Genomic DNA, 19,436 nt, shown 5'->3' on the forward strand with positions numbered 1-19,436 from the left:
ATCGTAATGCAACTGGGAAACAAGAACAAGTAAATAAATATGAAGCAAAACAAATATATCAATAAACTAAAATAATAATCAAAAATAGTAAAATTGAACACTGTTTCAAACACATTTACGATTTTGGAAAAAACAAAAACATAACACGGTCAATTCAAATTAGAACTCTTGGAAACCAAGCAAGAATGATGTCGAGAGTGAACAGACAGGAACAGAGTGGTGATCTTCTTGATTCTTAGTAATAGCGTTGTTTTTTTTGTTTTGTTTTTTGCCTTCTATTCTACAATACATTACCCAGTTATCTCTTCACTCTTTATTTGAAAATGTAGGCTCATACAAAATATACCTTATCTAACAGAGGTGAAAGCTGATATGTTTCCAAGCCCTTCGACACTGATATCAATGTAAGTACAATTGCATGATGAGATGCAATTCATTCATCTCAAAATACTCGAAAATAATATGAGGTTATTACGAAGATACCTCAAAGTATGCATGAACACAGTACAGCGGCAGTATCGACCGACGCGCAGCGGGGGTCGATGCGACAGCGTACTGTCTGAGTGCATACTTTGAGGTATCTTCGTAATAACCTTCTTATTATACATCTTTTCCTACCAAGGATACATCATGGGAATGCCAAAATCTAAAAAGTTTTGAACAGAATCAGCGAACTTCTTTGTATGGAGTCCGGTTAAATTCTGGTGGCAGCCATGTTTGTTTTTATTATTAGACGACGCTTACGCGCGTAATAATTCCCTATTTGGAATTCGCATTTCCTAATATGGTAGGATGAAAATACCCGGCAAAATACCGCAAAATTACGGCACGCTGTAACCTATGGCGTTACGGTGACAGATGTATAATAATGAATAATATTATATTTGTGACTTCACATCAGTAAAGAGCAATGCAATATTCAAGTAAATAATACTATCAGCGTATAAGTTAGCAAATATTATTGAAATTGAACCAATTGTGTCATATATATACGTTTTTTGTAACATTTTATCTTTATGGTTTTAGATCTTTTGTTAATGTCGGTCTGCTACGAATAGAAAATAACGCATTTGATCAGATGATCAGATTGAATAGTCTGTAAGTATGAATGAATAATAGTTATTGTCGAGTGAAAGGAAATGTAATCATTGCCACCATGGCTTTTTTCTCATTGACTACATTCTTAATGAAATATCTGAATGTATGGGGAAAATATGTGATTGTCGTTAATATTTAGTTTACCTCGGCTAACAAATTACAATGTTTAGATAACAATAAGGACATCAGACTAAGCAAGCGTAACTACCATTTAACTGTTTTCTATATTTCCCAATAGGACAATTCATAATAACAAGATAGTTGAGATACCTGATATATCTTTTTGTACCAGTCTAACATATCTGTAAGTCTATTCACAATTTTATTTGTTTGCATGTTCACATTTTATTTGATTTGACTACAAACAGTAACAAATGTGTGTACATATACAATTTTGACTTCATGTGGTGTACTTTTGCTGTTTTTAATTGTCTCTTGTAGAATATTTGTCAGGTGTTTTGCATGACAGTGGTATAACTTTCGTTTAATTACTGGGGATTACAATATCGTTTCGGGATAATGTTCTGTTACATTCATAGCATTATGCCTTTTATGTAAAGACTAGAATAAAAACACTAATACAAAAGTATATTAAGTTACTAACAATATCTTTTGAAAAACCACAAGTCGATTAATTTGCATGCACGTGCTATTATGCTATATGGGCATGATAAGTAGTTATCAAGTAGCTAATAGTGCAGTGACATTATTTTGGGTTTTATTCTTTCAGAGATCTATCTAGAAATCAGATACAAATATTTAAAGCTACCTATACAAATTATGTTTGGCCAAGTACATTGCAGAAAGTGTGAGTACCATTTTTTTAGTTCAAATGGTTTTATCGTCAAATTCCATGAAGACAGTATAATGCAAGTGAGAACATATCTACTTTTTCAGGAGCTTAATGGAAAATAACATAGATTGGATTCCGGATGGTTTGTTCAGTAATACCAATATTCAGTTTCTGTGAGTATTACACATCTGTGGTAAAACTATTTATAATCAGCATCTGTATAATCTACAGCATATTATTGTTTGTAACATTGTCTTATCTACGGAAATCTGTTTGCATATTTATCATTGAGTGTATCCATAATATTCTATAGGCTATATATATGTGATAATTTAAAGAATGAAATGCATATACAAGCACGAGAACATATTGGCTATCATTTCACTTATTGCTTACCAAAATGCTGGACAAATGAAAATATTGAAAATGTTTATCAAGTGAAAAATTATTTCACGGAAATTCTGTCAAAAAGACAAAGATAATGATGGTAGTAATAAACATGCCAAATAAGTTTTTATTTATTCGAGTGTATATAAAACATACATTAATTCCTAACGAGACACGTCAAATACAATTCAACATCTTTGTAATCATAAATATGTGTATTTTTCAGCGGACTTAGCAATAATAATATCCCACGAATACCAGATGCAGCTCTTCAAAACATGAATAGTTTGACATTTTTGTAAGTATTTTGTTGCTGACAATGTCGTACATTTTCTAGTCCAATGTGCGTTTATATATATGTAATTTTATTATTGGTATATAAACCATGTAACATTTTTCATGTGAATATTAATACAAACATTAAAAAGATGTATTATCTTGTATTACTATCAAGAATGTAGTCACACACATTCAACTTTTAAATTTACATTATTACCTTATTTGCATATCTCAAGTAAGGGAAATTATCTATTACTTTTACCTGAAAGTACGCTTTCAAGATGACTGCAACATTTCACTCCCTAGTATTTGGGGAATATCTGAAATAAAAGTTACATTATCCTAATTTTAGATCCTTGGATGGCAACAAGATTAAAAGGATAACTAAAACAAATCTTGCCGTACTTACCAGTCCAACATTCCAACACTTGTAAGTTACCAATCACGTATCTGAACTTTGCGTGTATGTGCAGTATGAATTTGTTTGTAATTGTAAATCAACACCTCGACATTTGTCACAAACCAACAATAAATGCTTGCGCCAGTTCCTCGATATATTGACCTTAAGAAATCTAATACTCGTGTTATAATTAAACTGGACTGGTTTCTCGTTTTTACAGGAATGTGAGTAACAATGTCATCAACTACATTTCGATCAATGCCTTGAGTCAGCTGCGTAATCTGGCAATTCTGTAAGTGCTATCCATTGTTGTATTTAAAATTCACACCTGTGTTATGATATCACTTTCTTGGATTTTAAACATGGATATTCCTAGGTGAACAAAAACATTGTAAACATTTTTTTATCAATAGGGAATTACATGACAATGAATTAAGAAGTACACCGTGGAGGACATTCTATGACATGCCCAAACTACTACATTTGTATGTATACAAAAAATTATTATTTGTTACATTACAGTTCCAGTTCTAAAATTTTTCTAGTCTTTCTATTTCTAATTATAAATTCAACAAGTTTAATTTGGGCTAAACTGATATATTCGTATACATTTTGCACATATCTGAGGCGGGGGGGGGGGCTTCTGCAAATAATGAACAAAGAGTATCGCCAATTGTCAACCAATGCTATATTATAGATGTGAGAATGTGAGAAGAATTTACATTCCTTTGAAACTATCCAGGAATATTCAAAAGTCGTGATTGTGCCGTAATTATGTCTCATTTCTTGACAGAGATTTGAACCACAATTACATTAAAGTACTTACCAGTAGGTCGTTCAGCACGATGCCAATATTGCAAACATTGTAAGTATGTATATTTAATTGGCAATATTGAGGATGTACTTATATGTTTTGTGAAACAGGCCACTTTGAAGCACTAAGTGAATGTTCTAATGTCGTTTGTTCCATATTTCATTTTTTTTATCTAGGGTTTTACATTCACAAAAAGCTCCATATCAGATGACAACGATCAAATATGATGCATTCGATGGAATATCTAACGATCTAACAACACTGTAAGTAAATATAATCTTCTATACAGAATATATATTCTTTGAGAATATTTTAACAGTATAGCATAAGGCTTGTATAGTGTCAATGACAGCTCGTAATTACAAAGACAATTACCGTTTTAATTGTATACATCCTGCAATATGATGATATACCATCATCAACAAACATCATAAATCATCATCAACATAAAGGTTTTGGGTAAATCATGGAATAATCCAGTATGGATTAATGATATTTAAAGGATGGTCTGCGGCCATCAGACGTTGGTGGAACCGAGTTATATATCACTTTTCGTATACAAGGCAAATGCTGTTCGATGCAGTCCACACATTATTTCAAAGAGCCTGTCAGATTTTGAAACATTAATCTCTCTATAAATACAATCGAGATCATTCTCGTTCACCCTCGGTCAGCATGACAGTGGCTCTTTGGTGCACTATGTACACTATAATAAACAAATGCCTAATATCAATTGCAAACTTATTTAATAAATTTGTCTTAAATACTGTTATTATTGTGCATCTCGTAATTCACAGCATAGAAATATTTTGCCCATACAACAGTGATCAGAAATCAATTCGCAAATTGAAACCGAGCAACAATGAAACCACAATGGTACAGATCAGTACCCAAAACTACACAGTGGCTGGACCGCCAATAAGTTTTGTGAGTTTCAAAAAAGTCATATGACTAATTAATTCTGCAGCTGTCAATATACTTCATTAGAATCAGTAAGCATGAACTGTGTAATAGCGATCTCGGCGTCAAAATCAGAAATAAAGAAACTGATCTCAACTATAGAGGCTCTCAATCACATTATTATTGGAAACGCCGATTGTTACCAAAAAAAGACTACTAACGTAAAACATGTAGAAAATGACACGCCTTTCCGTTTGGGGAATTATCATATTAGTTTATAAAAAATATCGTAAACTCCTGTGAATATTAGAGACTTTTGTTATTTAACAGTTTGAAGGAGAATAACACCAGTGACAGGGAAATGAGAAACGTATACCCATAACAAGTGGTAGAGTAGAATAATTAGTTCAACAGCTAAACACTTGAGTTAATTTTAATAGGTCAACCAGGTTTTTTTTTTCAGAACAAAACAAAATACACTATATAATGTGTTATACAACATTGATTTCTTAGGTGGAATTGTTATTATAATTGTGTATTATATACTTCTAGATTATGCCACGTAGTGTATTAGTATTTGCTCAATCTAACAGTATTCTTATTCTCTGTTTGTCACCCAGATTTATCAGTGATAATAAGTTACCATATTTTCCTCATGCTCTATTTGAAAGGGAATCCTATACAAGTTTGCGATATCTGTAGGTATCTGTAATTTATATTATTTGAAAGTGTACCTTTTATCCGTATAACTCTGTGGCCGTTGAATATTGTCATTTATGTTTTATAGACGTTGAAAGATTTTTCAAAGAAATAGAAACTGGTGTATGTGAATGAACATCAAACATAACAGTTTATGTAATACTTTAGTTGGATATTTTATATGGTTCAGAAATGTGTCGATCTTTCAATTTAAATTGGGTTGTCCGAAAATATTATTTGAGGGATCAAGCTGGGCTCGGACTTTGTAAGTGTACATCGCCACCGAGGACAAACATCTAAACTTCGCTGTATTGTTCATGTTTTTGTGTTTACATCATTGATTAACTTTCTAATTTTTAGACATGCTGATCATAATGACATCAGTAACATGACTACTTACTCTGATGACCAATACACAGCTACAAATTTAGTGTACTATAATACAAAGAAGTACAACGTGGAACTCTTTGGAACAGCACGTTATTTACAAGAATTGTAAGTAACATTCAAATATTCATTTACAAATGTGCATACACAGATGTATATACTATTGAAGAAAAATATCTGTTTTCTTGACAACTAGAATATTTTCTGAATAGCTAAACATTACATATTTTCTAAAGAAGAATATCGTCTTATCATAAGTCACACATTGAGAACAATTACCCTATTTGAATAACATAATTTGACGTGCAGAATGCAACCGATAATTCAATCAGTTAGAGCAAGTTACATACAATCAAGTACGTGTTTCATAACAAGTTTTTACATTCGGCTCCTCGTGAGGCATCTACCGTAAATCATATACATGTGAATGAATTTTAAAATCATGAATATCAGAAGATTATGTATTGCCACTATATATCTTCACTATGCCAAAGAGCATCCTCTTAATCAGAGAGGGGTGATACAGCAACTGAATCAATTATAAAGTTTTGAACTACGTATTTTTATTTTATTCTAGATATCTGCATTATAATTTGCTACCTTTTCTAAGGACTGGGACATTCACCGATTTGGCAACACTGCAGGTGCTGAATTTAGCTGGTAACGGAATTACATTCACAGAAATAAACACATTTCCCGACTTACAGTGAGTATTACGTAATTTTGTATGTGAGGTAGCAGTTATATTACCAACTTACGCCTGTATACTGTAATATTTTGATTTGTAGGTATGTCTGTTAGAAAGTTGTATACGTCGCATAACGGCTATGTTGTTTTTACTAACCCTAAATTTAACATACGTGATTTATAATTATTTGATTTTATTCAAATTCTGTATTGAAAGATCTTCATATTTTGTTGTCCTCGTGGACAAAACTTACAAACACTATTAGTGTCTGTTTGGAAATCATATCAATACAAGTGACTTATTAAGGAAGTTGGACTTATTGAAAATAATAATTTAACTTACGAAAAAATGTTGTTTAGTAAAAACTATTCATTACATAAACAAAAATTCCCATCAAGGTAGAAATGTACAAGATACAAAGATCTATGTTTGGGCAAGTTGTTTCCATTTGACCTACAAATAATTAGTTCAAACGTGTGAGTGACACTGATCATTAATTATTGTCAATTGTATTCATTTCAGCTACCTTGGAAATACTCTCTACAATTGTAGTGATGACTGTGATAGCACATTGAGGACTTTGGATTTGTCATATAATCTAATTAGTTATTTCCCAGATTTGTCTTTCGACTATTCTACCAGTCTTACTAATCTGTAAGTAATCAAAGACTTACTGTTGGCAATAACTGTTGAGTTGATGATTTGACTACAGTATTGTTTCAGCTCATGCTACAGAAAACTCAATTGTAAGTACGTACAACAAATGCACTAAAGCTGAATATGATAGCGAACATTGGCCCCATAATTCTTTCATTCGCAAAATCGGTTTAAGTTATTGATTTATATGTGGTTTTGAAAAATTCGGGCTTTTGGCGACGCAAGTTATTTAAGCTCATTTTAACATGTACGTTGTGCTTCCAAATTTTACAACCAACTCACCGGTGTATTGATGGGTAGGTGAAAAAGTGGTAAAAAAAACTTATCTTGACAAGATTAGGATTGAACGTTTAACATTTTTGAACAAATAACGCAGGTTTTGAAAACGCACCGACATTACCAGATGTAAGGATCACTTATGTTGCATTATTATCTAAATATCACAAGTTAGATTTAATGGTTGACTTGCCTTTTGCAATGAATTTTTAATTGTATCATAATTTATTCTAGATATTTGCAGAACAATAAATTGACATTTCTAGTAGCTGAAACATTTACTGGACTTATAGAACTGCAAACATTGAATCTTGATAGTAATGATATTATATCAATAGAGAACAACACATTTCCTGGCAGCATCAGAACAATGTAAGTTGAACGATCATCGTTTAAGTTGCATAGGATGTTTTTGTAAATGACCAAGTTCATTTCATTTGCTTATTTTTGTTGTCTCGTATCATCGCAATATGAAAACCAATATCAATAACTGATTTCTAAACTGTCTTTTTCATTCAGTTCATTGGACTATAATTATTTCCGCTTTCTTCACGAGAATCCATTCTACAACCTGACTCAGTTAACTAGCTTAGATTTGTCTGGCAATGTTATCGATTACATCCCAGATACAGCGTTTGATTATTGCACAAGTCTGACTAATCTGTGAGTATTGAAGAAGTATTGTATTTAGTATACATCTGTCTTCATTGCAGTAGACATTGTCGTCAAGTCATATGGTAACATGGTCATTCCAGTCTATCTCCTCAATCCATCAAAGCTGTGTTGAACCAATTACAATTACACAGTGGATGATTTTGAAGGTTTTTTTAAAATTTTAAAATTATTTGATAGTGATACTTGCTAAAAAACACACAACAATATGTGGTTTATCGTACAGGAAAAATTGTGTATTTGTTGCAGTTTTATTCAATAAAGAAATACCACGGGAACCTAATTCCTTGCGCGTAAATAATGGGTTTTTAGTATTTCTCATGTTGAAAATTTTTTTTTTATTTTACAATAAATCACATTATATTTGGATACTTCATTTCTGGGACGGTTAAAGTGGTATAGTGATGTGCACGTGTTTACTGTGGTGCCGTTAGTTCAAATCTCGTTTCAGTAGTTTATATATTCGTCGTACACCTGTTATTTATATGTAAAATAATGTTATTTGAACATTTCACTCTTTCTGTGTAATACATGGTTTTGATGTTGTTGTTTTTTTGTTTGTTTTTTTTGGCAGCTACATTGACGGAAATCAACTTGGTCGTATTTTAGGCACATCTTTCGAGGACTGCCCTCTAACGGACATTCTCGATTTAAGCCGTAATGAAATTGCGTATATTGAACCCGGCACTTTTGATCATATAACATCGATGTACAGATTGGATTTATCAAATAATCACCTGACATCATTACCAAGAGGCGGTGACTTTGTGAACAATAACATTTACTGGCTGTGAGTATATTATTTATATACATTGTCCATATTGATAAAAAGTCAAGCAATTGTCAAGTGTTCCATTGTATATTGATATGTAATGTGCGCAAACAATGAACCCAAAACAAACATCACTATATGATTGATAACCTTTCGCTTTTTATTACAGTAAACTATCTTACAACAGAATTACAGCATTACTTGGCGAAACTTTTCAAAATATGACTGTTGGCTACACTATGTAAGTACATAACTTTAATGTTCAATGAATCCTAGCCATGCCAGTTTGAGTTCTGATCGACCAATCACATTTTAATATCGCTTCGTATTGCAGAAGAGTTGGCGGGTCTTGTTTCCATTGCAAATGTTGCAAACATTTTTCGTTGTTATAAGCCCGAACGTCATGTTTGGAAGTTCTTTATGAATATGTTAAGCTTATATGTAAAGTTTACATTGTAAAACACATGACAATTAAATAATGCTACACAAAACCTGTTGTAATCTGTGAAATCTGTTCTTTCCAGTGATCTGCGAAACAATGACATATCAACCATTGAGTCATATGCATTTGACAGTATCAGTGCATCGTTCATGTAAGTGTAAAGTAGCATTCTTATCTGTTTTAATAAAATTATGGACCATGGTATTGCTACTTATCAATATAAAACACAGATAAGAGTAGTCAGAAGTCTTCCTGAATATAACATCTAATCTAATTTTCTGGAGAATATTTAAAGTCATCCAGTGGGTCATGTCAACAATACTTCCACTGCATGGTTGTCAACATTCAATGTATATTTGTGATTTAAAAACGGATTTCATGAATGCTGTCGCGTGATATATATATATATATATATATAGAGAGAGAGAGACAGAGAGAGAGAGAGAGAGATTTTTATGGTAAAAATGGCTGTAGCTGTGATGTACAGTTAAAATAACAAACATGCACAAAGAGTTGTGAATTGAACTAAAATTCGGCGCTAATCTAAAGAAATAATGTTTTGTATCGGTGTATGTTTATAGTTACCTGACAGGTAATCCACTAAATACATTATCGCCGTACTCGTTCAACGATGTTGGAGCTTCATACTTGTGAGTATTACTGTTATGTTATGTTTACAAAACAAACGCATCTGATGACGGAAGATGATTCAATGAACTAAATTCATAACATGGGTATGTGTTTGTTTGATTCGTTTGAGGTTACAATTCTTGTAGTTCTGCTCTAAAATAACTTTGATCTGTTAAAAACGTTTCAGATATTTGCAAAGTATGTTACTGCAAACAATACCACCACGGGCGTTCAATGACATTAGGATAACCTATTATTTGTAAGTGTTGTACTCACCCGGAATAAATGAAATGATTTATTATTTGATTGGCGTCATTTATTATTGTTTTATGTTTACCAACAAGACAAGGCAAAATTCTGTTTTAAAATAATTCGTACTTCCCACATTTACAGTAGACTACGAAGGGTTTTATCTCAGATTCTACAAAGTGCATTCTCTACCGACCACATGATCTCAAATTCAGGCATTTTTATTATATTGTATTGTATTGTATTGGCGACTAAAGCTTCTTATAGCGTTTAGTCTCCTACGTGTGCATGTTTTAATTTTATGTTTCAACTTTCAAGATACTATTATTCAGAAGTTTATTTCGGTTTTATACTTCAATTGCATTCCTATAATCTGGTGTAATAAAACTCGAAAATATTTGCACCAGAACTATGGTATTTGCTAGAACAATCTTCTCTTTCAGATACTTACATGAAAACCAGATTGAAAAGATTGAGTCAGAGGCTTTCATCGGAACGGTTGGATACCTGTAAGAATATTTTATTTCCCAATTATTTGTACTCACTTTAGTATAATACTAATTACATTCATGTGAGCTCAATATATGTTATTTGCTTGTAATAAAATAACACTACTACTACACTTGTTTACTATAGGTTTATCTCGCTATAACAAAAATACACCCACTAATTGTTTTAAATGCAAGTTGTTTGTATTATTAAGCTCAGTTGGTGTATATAGAGTTGATGATACATTAATGTCAGTTTGTCCAGCACATGTCCAAAACCAGTTGCATTAAAAAAATAATTGATGGCGTACTGGGTTTGTCTATATTAGTATACCAATAAATAAAACTCGTCTGTCTCCATTGTTTAACGTGCTATTTATATACTTTCAGATATCTGCATAGAAATAAAATTGAAATTATTGAGTCAGAAGCATTCACTGGATCGTTTCGAATGTAAGTATGGTAGCTTTGAGTAATTGATCAATTTTCTCCAGGAACATCATATATCTCAGAAATGAAACTTTTTCTGGATCCATAATTTCTTTAGCTTAGTTATTGCTATTGTAAATTTTGTATATCTAAAACATGCCTGTGTAAATACAACTTGGTAAATTGATTCATTCATGTAAATTTTGAAATACTTTAATATGCTTCGTTTCTATTGCAATTACATAAATGTGTCATTTAAGACATCAATATATATTCAAATCCACACAAAAACGTAAACAAAATTACTAATCCACTATGGGAAAAAAACATATAGATAAACTGGCATTTTAGACAATCAAAAAGTATGATTTTAATATTGTTTGCTATCATATTAATTGTATTAATATTAAGTGTTGGTTTATCATGTTTTGTTTTCAGTTACCTGTACTCTAACTTAATCAGAACTATTAACAGTCCAATGTTTGGGAGTGGATCAACAGCGTACATATTAGATCTGCATGACAACAAGATTTCGAAATTGACTGCTGATGTCTTCACAGGGGTGAACATCGAGTATCGTCTGTAAGCTATTTATGCTAATATTTAGCGACTGTGACCAGTTAATGAACACAGTACTGTGTCATTATATTTCATCTCAAACTGTATGATTCAGTCGAAATCAAATTTTGAGTAACTACGGTGTACGTATTTCATTAATGTGTTTCTTGCTTTTTAATCACAGATATCTTCACAACAATATACTTAGATGGTATCCTGTCGCTGCATTGTCAAATCAGAACTTACAAGAGATAACACTATCTGATAATCAAATCACTACAATACCCAATTCAGCCTTCACAGCACAGTCCAATTTGCGAAAACTGTAAGTATAACAAATCTATAAAATAACTGTGACCATAACCATCGCAATAAATGTTTTCTGCATAAATAACCTTAATTATATTTTCACATATTTCAATCATGACACTCTCTTTTTAGTTACTTGGATAATAATCTAATGGCTGAGCTTCAAGATGGCGTCTTTGATGGTCTGAATAATTTAGAGACACTGTAAGTGTTTTCAAATTGATTTCACTCCAACCAGTCATATCTGCTTCCGAAATGCCAACGCGTACTGGCATGGCGTAATAAAAGCTCAAGTGAGGCAGCCACTTTTCGTTCTATACATTTCTTGCTAACCAGTATAAAAATACATGTTACTCTTGTTGTTGTTGTTGTTGTTGTTGTTGTTGTTGTTGTTGTTGTTGTTGTTGTTGTTGTTGTTGTAATTAATCACTCATTTTACAGGAGCATAACTAATAATAAATTATGGTTCATTTCCCCTGGCGCATTGGATGGTCTTTCTTCTGTCAACAAAATGTATGTATATTTATCGCATAAGATAATTGATTTTATTTTATTTATTGTTTTGGTTTTGTCTGCATTCGTGGTATTCAATGGAATACATATATATTTCACATTTGTACATCTGTTGTCATAAATACACATTTCTTGTCTTCTTTGATATATATTATGTTTTTACTGGCGAGGTTGTGTTGTTTTATAATAATATTTATGTAATGTTCCGCTCTTTGTGCAGATACCAATAAGTAACATTGCCTTTAAACACAGTGTATTTCTTATAATGTGTTGTTTTGTTTCATTTTAGATTATTATCTCATAATGTAATAGAATATTTACCAACATTGCCAGTACTCATGAACCTGCAGAGACTGTAAGTAAATTATGTGATCTTTTCAACATGAATAACATCAGATGACTTTCGTACGCATGTTCTTATTAGTTTACAAATTATATATATCTGGTTTTATATGTTTAATTTCAGTGATATCTCATACAACAGTATTGAAGCTGTAGGGCCAGATGTATTTCAAAACTTAGACGTTGGTGTATTTAACGACGTGTAAGTTACCTTAGAACGCCCGATATCTAATATCTAATAATTATTAAAAGCTTTTTAATAAAGACATTCCTGGATGTACAACAATGATTGATCGATTCTAAATTATATTGTGCGTATTGTGTTTCCCCTCCAGTAATTTTGCAGGTAATCCATTGGGGTGTGACTGTACTACGTATTATTCATTGAAGTATGTTTATGAGTCGATTAAAGGTGGTGAATGTACAATGCCTGCTGCTGCCAGTGGTGTAACATGGGTATACAGTGACAGAAATTATAACAATTATTTTGACAATGTGAACAAGTCTGTTTTTCAGTGTTGTAAGTGACATCGAGAAAAGGTTTGAGTTTGTTATTGAAATTTCACCTTGATTCGAAAATCATTATGAAAACAGCCACGTTTGATACTAAACGTATGTTTGCTTACCTGTTTATTCAAATCCCAGGGTATATTCACATATATGTAATGTCCATGCTATAACTATGTTTTCCATAACGTGAAATTGTTGTCCATTATAGCTGCTGCTAGTGTCAATACAAGTGCACCTCATCTTTACGAGTTATTAGTAGTGTGGAATGAACCCACTGAAGAATATCCTGGTGGACCTACCAGCCGCAGTGATACATGGTAGTATTTACATATTTGTCTGTTATTGTGATTATAATATATACCCGGATGTATATGTACGCAGAAGTATATTCTACATTTTGTTTGTGATGGCGCATGTCTATTTAGTCACTATAATTTACTGTACGCTATTTCAAGCTGTCGTTTTTGGTAACGAGGAGTGCGGATGATTGTAGAACAAAAACTCATTTGCTGTGATTGATTGTAAAAGAAGCTCAGTATTATAGGTAGGCCCTTTTTTATTCATGCAACTAATAATTGATTGCTATACAATGGTATATTGGAACGCATTTTGTATATATTACATTGGGTTAGAAACTTCAAACAATAGTGGCTATGTCTATATACAAGAGATTCCGTCTTTTATATGAATTTCTCAATTATGCCTATACATTGGAGGGCCTTAGTGTACTAGTATGTATCTTATCGGATGTATTATTGCATGTTTCACAAAGCAACTGAACTAAATTATTTATAATTGTTAATAGGAAAGATGTACAGCATGTGAATAATATAATATATTCTTTCTATGGGGAATATATAGTAATGTGGATGTAAGCACATTGAGCGTAACAACTGATATAATCTCACCACAGAATCTCCGTAATGAAATAAATTTTATATTGTCTTTCTATAGGGAATATATAGTCATGTGTGTGAACGCTGCTGTGAGCACTCTGAGTGTAACAACAACTGATCTATCTCATCTTTTCACTGCATCTGATGGCGTACAAGCTGGTGTGGATTACACATGTACAGTTCAAATGAGACTTGGTACTGACATTAGTGCATCCGGACAACCTTCCTATATCTTGACTTTAGAAACTTTGCCAACAACGAATTTAACAGAAATAAGACCTGTCGATTACATCCTACCCATCACATACTATGACTTCAGGTAAGATCGCCATGTAATTTAATCGTAAAATTCACGTTCATTATTTGTCTGTTTTTATTGAGCAAATTTACGTATATTTTACAACTTTGTTTTAAAGACCATGAATAATATTTTGGAAAAGTAACATATGATTCTTTGTTTTGCTATAGTTTATATCACCAAGATTTCACTTACGGAGACGATACAGGGAAGATAGATGCTCCCAAGTTTGTTTTCAGCCCCTATGGTAGTTGGCTAACAATATCCGACGCGCCTAAAAATGACACGTTCTCCGAATGGTTTCGGGAAACAGACACTAATTTTAAGTATGAACATGTATTACTGTTTCCCTGGAATGACACTTCAGGAATAGCAGATATACACATGTGAGTATGCATGTATATTACTGTATTACAATTTGCATAATTTATTCAAACATATTGATATTGGGACACATTTAAATTATGCTATCACTGCAGTACAATCAATTTCATGTACTAATAAAAGCAACCAAATGGTATACACGTGCCTTGGCAAACGTATGGTATGGCAATTGGGACTTCTCCTAGTACTATACATATCATTTGTTGATAAAAATGTTTGGTATTGTAGTCATTACACTGCATGATCTGAAGTTAGAAGCCTACTCATGAATGCAGATACCCAGAAATATTATTTTTATTTTCCAATAAATTATACCAGCTTAATTTTCGAGAACATTATGTTGTATTTTAGTGGATAGTGGTCATTTTGACATTATTATATCGCTTTTACCATAGGTTCATATACTTAGTATGTCATATCTCAAATTGCAGCCAGGTAACATAGGCTGAAACAATCATATATTGTTAATGAGTTAATGATAGGGTACTTATTGTTGTCATAAATATATTAAAAAATCTGGGTCAAAACAACTTTTCTTTAACATTGTGTTCTATAGGCATTGTTCTAAAAATAACGATTTTTTTTTAAATATTAGAATAAGTTTCCAAAAATAAGTCACTGTAACACAACAAAGGATGCTATTTCATGGTGTCATGGGACAATAGCTCCATGATTTTACATAATGGTCCTATGAAAACTGTCCTATGAGCATTTGAGTAGGCTTCTACCTTAAGCGGTAATGTTGTGTGCACAGCATTTTAAATTTCTATTAAATGTTTTTAAGCAATGATGCGGCATTTATGTGTTTATTTGCATCATATTTAAACTACTCGATTAATATAACGACATTTTTATACTATTAGTTTCTTTTCTGACGCTTATTGGCCAATGGATACCCTGGGTTATAGATCAGAAGGAGTACAATATGACTGCAATTCACAGCTTAGAAACTTGGGGTGAGTCTTAAAGTCATATTTTGAGAACTTTGTCAGTTGTTTTTCATATTACATTTTTCGACGTTGGTCGGATTTTCTCAATATTTGCTACGCACATGTACTCATTATTTTAGCTTTACCAATGCAATCCGAGCTGGTTTCCGATTTCAAGGCACAGAACGTATAGTGGTTGGCGGTGCTGATGAATTGTGGTTATTTATAAATCAAGTGTACATGATTCAAGTTCATTCAGACTCAACACAATCAGCTGAAATCGCTTGTAAACAAATTGATTTGAGTAGTGTTGCTGATTCTGGTAAGTTTCACTAATTATGTCAGTCAGTTTTCTATCAACGCAAATGTTCCCGTGTTTTAACAATATAATTATTAGACATATTAAGTAAAACATTACCACACATAGATTAGTATATCATTGTCGTTCATACAGGAGGTGCATATATTGTTCCACAGAGAGGGACAGTGTTTAATGGAAAGTGTATTGTTACAGAGACACTCCCAGATGAACAAGAGTTCATCAATCTTGAGGTAAGTAGATGGTATACCCCTAGAAGTACAATACAGTTAAATGAGAAAACATCAGCGTTCAAAAATTGTTTTTAGTTGGTAATTGTCGTGTTATAAATGTTAATAAACATAAAAGTGTTTACTGAGTGTGGTCCCTCTTCTTTGGACTTGTTCTTATAGAATGTAGTGCTGTTTGTTACCATTCTAGATCGACAACGTCTACCGTTTTGATATTTTCCTAACGGAAAGATTTGGATGTAGTTCGTCATTTTACTTAGAAACAGAAGGAACAGAGTTTGTAGACTATGATGTAGAACCACCGTTAGATTACCTTGTAAAACCAGATGAAGATTTTCATGTTGGTGGAATTTTAGAAACTGTTTTAATAACAGATGCATTCTCCGTTGGTGATTACAATGTAACCATTTTACAAGGTTGGTAAACATTTATAGCCTGTATGTAGGGATAATACATTACGAGACGTGTGTTTTTATTGATAAATCTTTGTCGTAACTTTTTATAATTTTCCAATGTAATATCATAATTCTGGAGTGCACTTTGTTTTTCTTATGGATAATTACATTTTCCACAGGAAATGAAGCACGTCATTTCACTATTATTGAGGATACTCCGGCTAACCGTGTTGATGTACTACGAACTACTACTGTAAGTGCCCCAGTTACGGATACAGTCAAAGGAACTACATTCTTGTTATGTATGGAGCCTTCCGTCATAAGTGAGTCACAATGCTAACATATCGTAAGACCATATATTTATGACTATTTTGTTTATAAATAAATGTGAACATTGCCCAAACGATTTTAGTAACCTTCTTATGTGATTTTTCTAGACGAGGAAGCAAATGTTCCAGGAACACAAGAATTCCGCATTACAACCAATACAATATTGATAAGGCTGGACAGTGAATTAGATTATGAAGCTGCGTATCAATACATACTCATTATCAGTGTTATTGATAACAATGCATATCTGATAGAAAATGGTAAAATTGTTGTTAAGGTATGTCTGGAACTACACATATCCATACAGAGTAGGAATCTAGTCTTATCTAATATTGAATAGTGTCTCTATTAACAAGAACAGTGACTGTATAACTGCTCAAAATGGAACATTTTATATTTTAAGTGGATATAATAGTAAAAATACAAAGTAAAAAAATACATTGTAACAATCTAAATATCTGTATGTAATGTTTCTAGATTGTTGTTCAAGATGTAAACGACAACTGTCCGGAATTGAATGATTCACCGATTATTAGCCTGTACCCCCAACCTGTCCTAATATCGGACTCACTTATTCTTGTCAATGCAAGTGACATTGATAGCAATTTAAACGGAGAAGTTTCTTACCATGTTTCAGAATACAGTGTGAGGTGAGTTAATCGCTGTCGCTGTTGTTCTGGTCTTGGTTGGGAAGTGTTTGGTACTGGTATTGGTATGACTAGAAATGTTTAAAAAAAGAGTGATACAAAATACAATGTATCATGAAACCAAAATCGTTTGTACAGATGTGAGAACTTGCAAGGATTAAACGGTTTTGTTTTTTTAAATCGAACAGACAGTTGACAATTATTTTTTCAAAAATCAATGCGAAACTATAATAACACACGCAATATATGTAGAGTAGCGACAAAAGCTATGGCTGTTCAAACTGAAATGTAAATACTCATTTAAGGACTAAATAAGGACACACAAAGACCAGAACTTTCTAAGCGAAAAAAAAGAATATACGTTACAATTGTTTCTTATCTAGTAGTAATTCATGACCATCTGTTTGTAAACTATATCCAAACCAAATTAGAGAAAATCGTTTAACTATTTCCTTGTCAGACAGCTGTTCTGTCAAGTACTAAATCTGAACTTATACATTACTGAATGTTTATGCACTTTCTTTCTATTTAAATGTTAAATACAAAAATCTAATACCAAACGTCGATTAATTTTTGTATATGATTATCATTAAAGTAAATAATTTAACAGAAAATAGAGAAGATTCGGTTCTCATTCTGTTATATACTAATACAATTTTTAAAGAGATAACAATTTAAATAATCCTGTTTAATTTTTAAATAGGTCAAATTACAATGATACCAGCATAGTTGAGTTCACCTTAGCTGCAATTGATGGTGGTACACCAACACGTGGAGACACTGTTACAGTGGAAATCACTATGCATGATACGTGTTTGATTGATACAAGAGGTGATCCAATAGATATTAGTATCTATACTGGTTATACTACTGGAGAAGTGTATCTTAGAGTGCCTAAATATTATATTGTAGATTTCAGTGAGTATGTTAAATCAATATTACAGTTAATAAACAAATATATTGCATTTTTGTGATACATTTGTTGTGACAGACCTTGAAATGATACGAATAAATTTGTCACACAGGCTGCCTCGAAGAGCTAGGAATGAAAAAATATTTTATACGTGATGAGTGGATATCAGCATCATCGGAAGAGAGTTATGAATTCAGTAAGGAAAGAGCTAGGTTGTCAACAGGAAGAGATGATACCATACCTAAAGGGTCAGGTAAATATAAAATGTATGATAAGTGAAGATTGGTTTGCAATATCATCATGTGAGAGTTGTGATGTAGTTGGATTAGCAATGGAATCAAGAGACGATACCATACCTAATGGGTCAGCAAAATATGTGTCATATTGCGATAAAGTAGAAATAACTGAAATGAAGGAGGTGAAGTGTAAAGAGCGCAATACATATCATCAAAAATAAATCTAACGATCTTACGTTCACACCAACAACTCTTAAAAAATGCGTATAATATGGTGGTCACAGGACAATGTACTTTTTCATTCGAACAATAATAATTGACATTCCATGGCCGTTTAATAGTCATAATTATATACACACACATAAACATTTAGGAACATTGAGATATTCCTATTGACAAACACATTACTAATTAAAACATACATACTAAATATCTATTTACTATCTATCTAGCTATTTACCTCAGGAAGTATGTGGCAACATGCATATGTCAATCATATTCGAATAGACCTAAGCCTACAAAAAGTTGGAAAGCCAGTACTTTGAAATATGTCTTATACATTATATA

The 19,436-nt window shown here is 32.3% G+C and overlaps 1 protein-coding gene across 1 annotated transcript in view; it reads left to right on the forward strand.

Moving 5' to 3' along the window:
- LOC144362067 (uncharacterized) overlaps positions 1-19,436 on the forward strand; it is a 32,835-nt gene that overhangs the window by 1,927 nt on the left and 11,472 nt on the right. The window contains exons 3-43 of the mRNA XM_085501851.1: positions 330-404; positions 1,027-1,098; positions 1,337-1,402; positions 1,829-1,906; positions 2,505-2,576; positions 2,910-2,987; positions 3,178-3,249; positions 3,948-4,034; positions 4,569-4,698; positions 5,224-5,369; positions 5,731-5,865; positions 6,335-6,463; positions 6,968-7,099; positions 7,613-7,750; positions 7,898-8,041; positions 8,625-8,840; positions 8,992-9,063; positions 9,347-9,415; positions 9,846-9,914; positions 10,082-10,153; positions 10,587-10,652; positions 11,022-11,084; positions 11,499-11,642; positions 11,803-11,943; positions 12,060-12,131; positions 12,369-12,440; positions 12,730-12,795; positions 12,907-12,984; positions 13,118-13,302; positions 13,501-13,609; positions 14,247-14,507; positions 14,657-14,872; positions 15,734-15,826; positions 15,940-16,121; positions 16,254-16,351; positions 16,539-16,764; positions 16,923-17,066; positions 17,181-17,350; positions 17,551-17,723; positions 18,424-18,638; positions 18,746-18,886. Coding sequence (XP_085357977.1) covers positions 330-404; positions 1,027-1,098; positions 1,337-1,402; positions 1,829-1,906; positions 2,505-2,576; positions 2,910-2,987; positions 3,178-3,249; positions 3,948-4,034; positions 4,569-4,698; positions 5,224-5,369; positions 5,731-5,865; positions 6,335-6,463; positions 6,968-7,099; positions 7,613-7,750; positions 7,898-8,041; positions 8,625-8,840; positions 8,992-9,063; positions 9,347-9,415; positions 9,846-9,914; positions 10,082-10,153; positions 10,587-10,652; positions 11,022-11,084; positions 11,499-11,642; positions 11,803-11,943; positions 12,060-12,131; positions 12,369-12,440; positions 12,730-12,795; positions 12,907-12,984; positions 13,118-13,302; positions 13,501-13,609; positions 14,247-14,507; positions 14,657-14,872; positions 15,734-15,826; positions 15,940-16,121; positions 16,254-16,351; positions 16,539-16,764; positions 16,923-17,066; positions 17,181-17,350; positions 17,551-17,723; positions 18,424-18,638; positions 18,746-18,886 — 4,967 coding nt within the window. The remainder of the gene's footprint in view (positions 1-329; positions 405-1,026; positions 1,099-1,336; positions 1,403-1,828; positions 1,907-2,504; positions 2,577-2,909; positions 2,988-3,177; positions 3,250-3,947; positions 4,035-4,568; positions 4,699-5,223; positions 5,370-5,730; positions 5,866-6,334; positions 6,464-6,967; positions 7,100-7,612; positions 7,751-7,897; positions 8,042-8,624; positions 8,841-8,991; positions 9,064-9,346; positions 9,416-9,845; positions 9,915-10,081; positions 10,154-10,586; positions 10,653-11,021; positions 11,085-11,498; positions 11,643-11,802; positions 11,944-12,059; positions 12,132-12,368; positions 12,441-12,729; positions 12,796-12,906; positions 12,985-13,117; positions 13,303-13,500; positions 13,610-14,246; positions 14,508-14,656; positions 14,873-15,733; positions 15,827-15,939; positions 16,122-16,253; positions 16,352-16,538; positions 16,765-16,922; positions 17,067-17,180; positions 17,351-17,550; positions 17,724-18,423; positions 18,639-18,745; positions 18,887-19,436) is intronic.

Source organism: Saccoglossus kowalevskii, chromosome 7 (assembly GCF_978046115.1).
Source record: "Saccoglossus kowalevskii chromosome 7, keSacKowa6.1, whole genome shotgun sequence".
Taxonomy (NCBI): domain Eukaryota; kingdom Metazoa; phylum Hemichordata; class Enteropneusta; family Harrimaniidae; genus Saccoglossus; species Saccoglossus kowalevskii.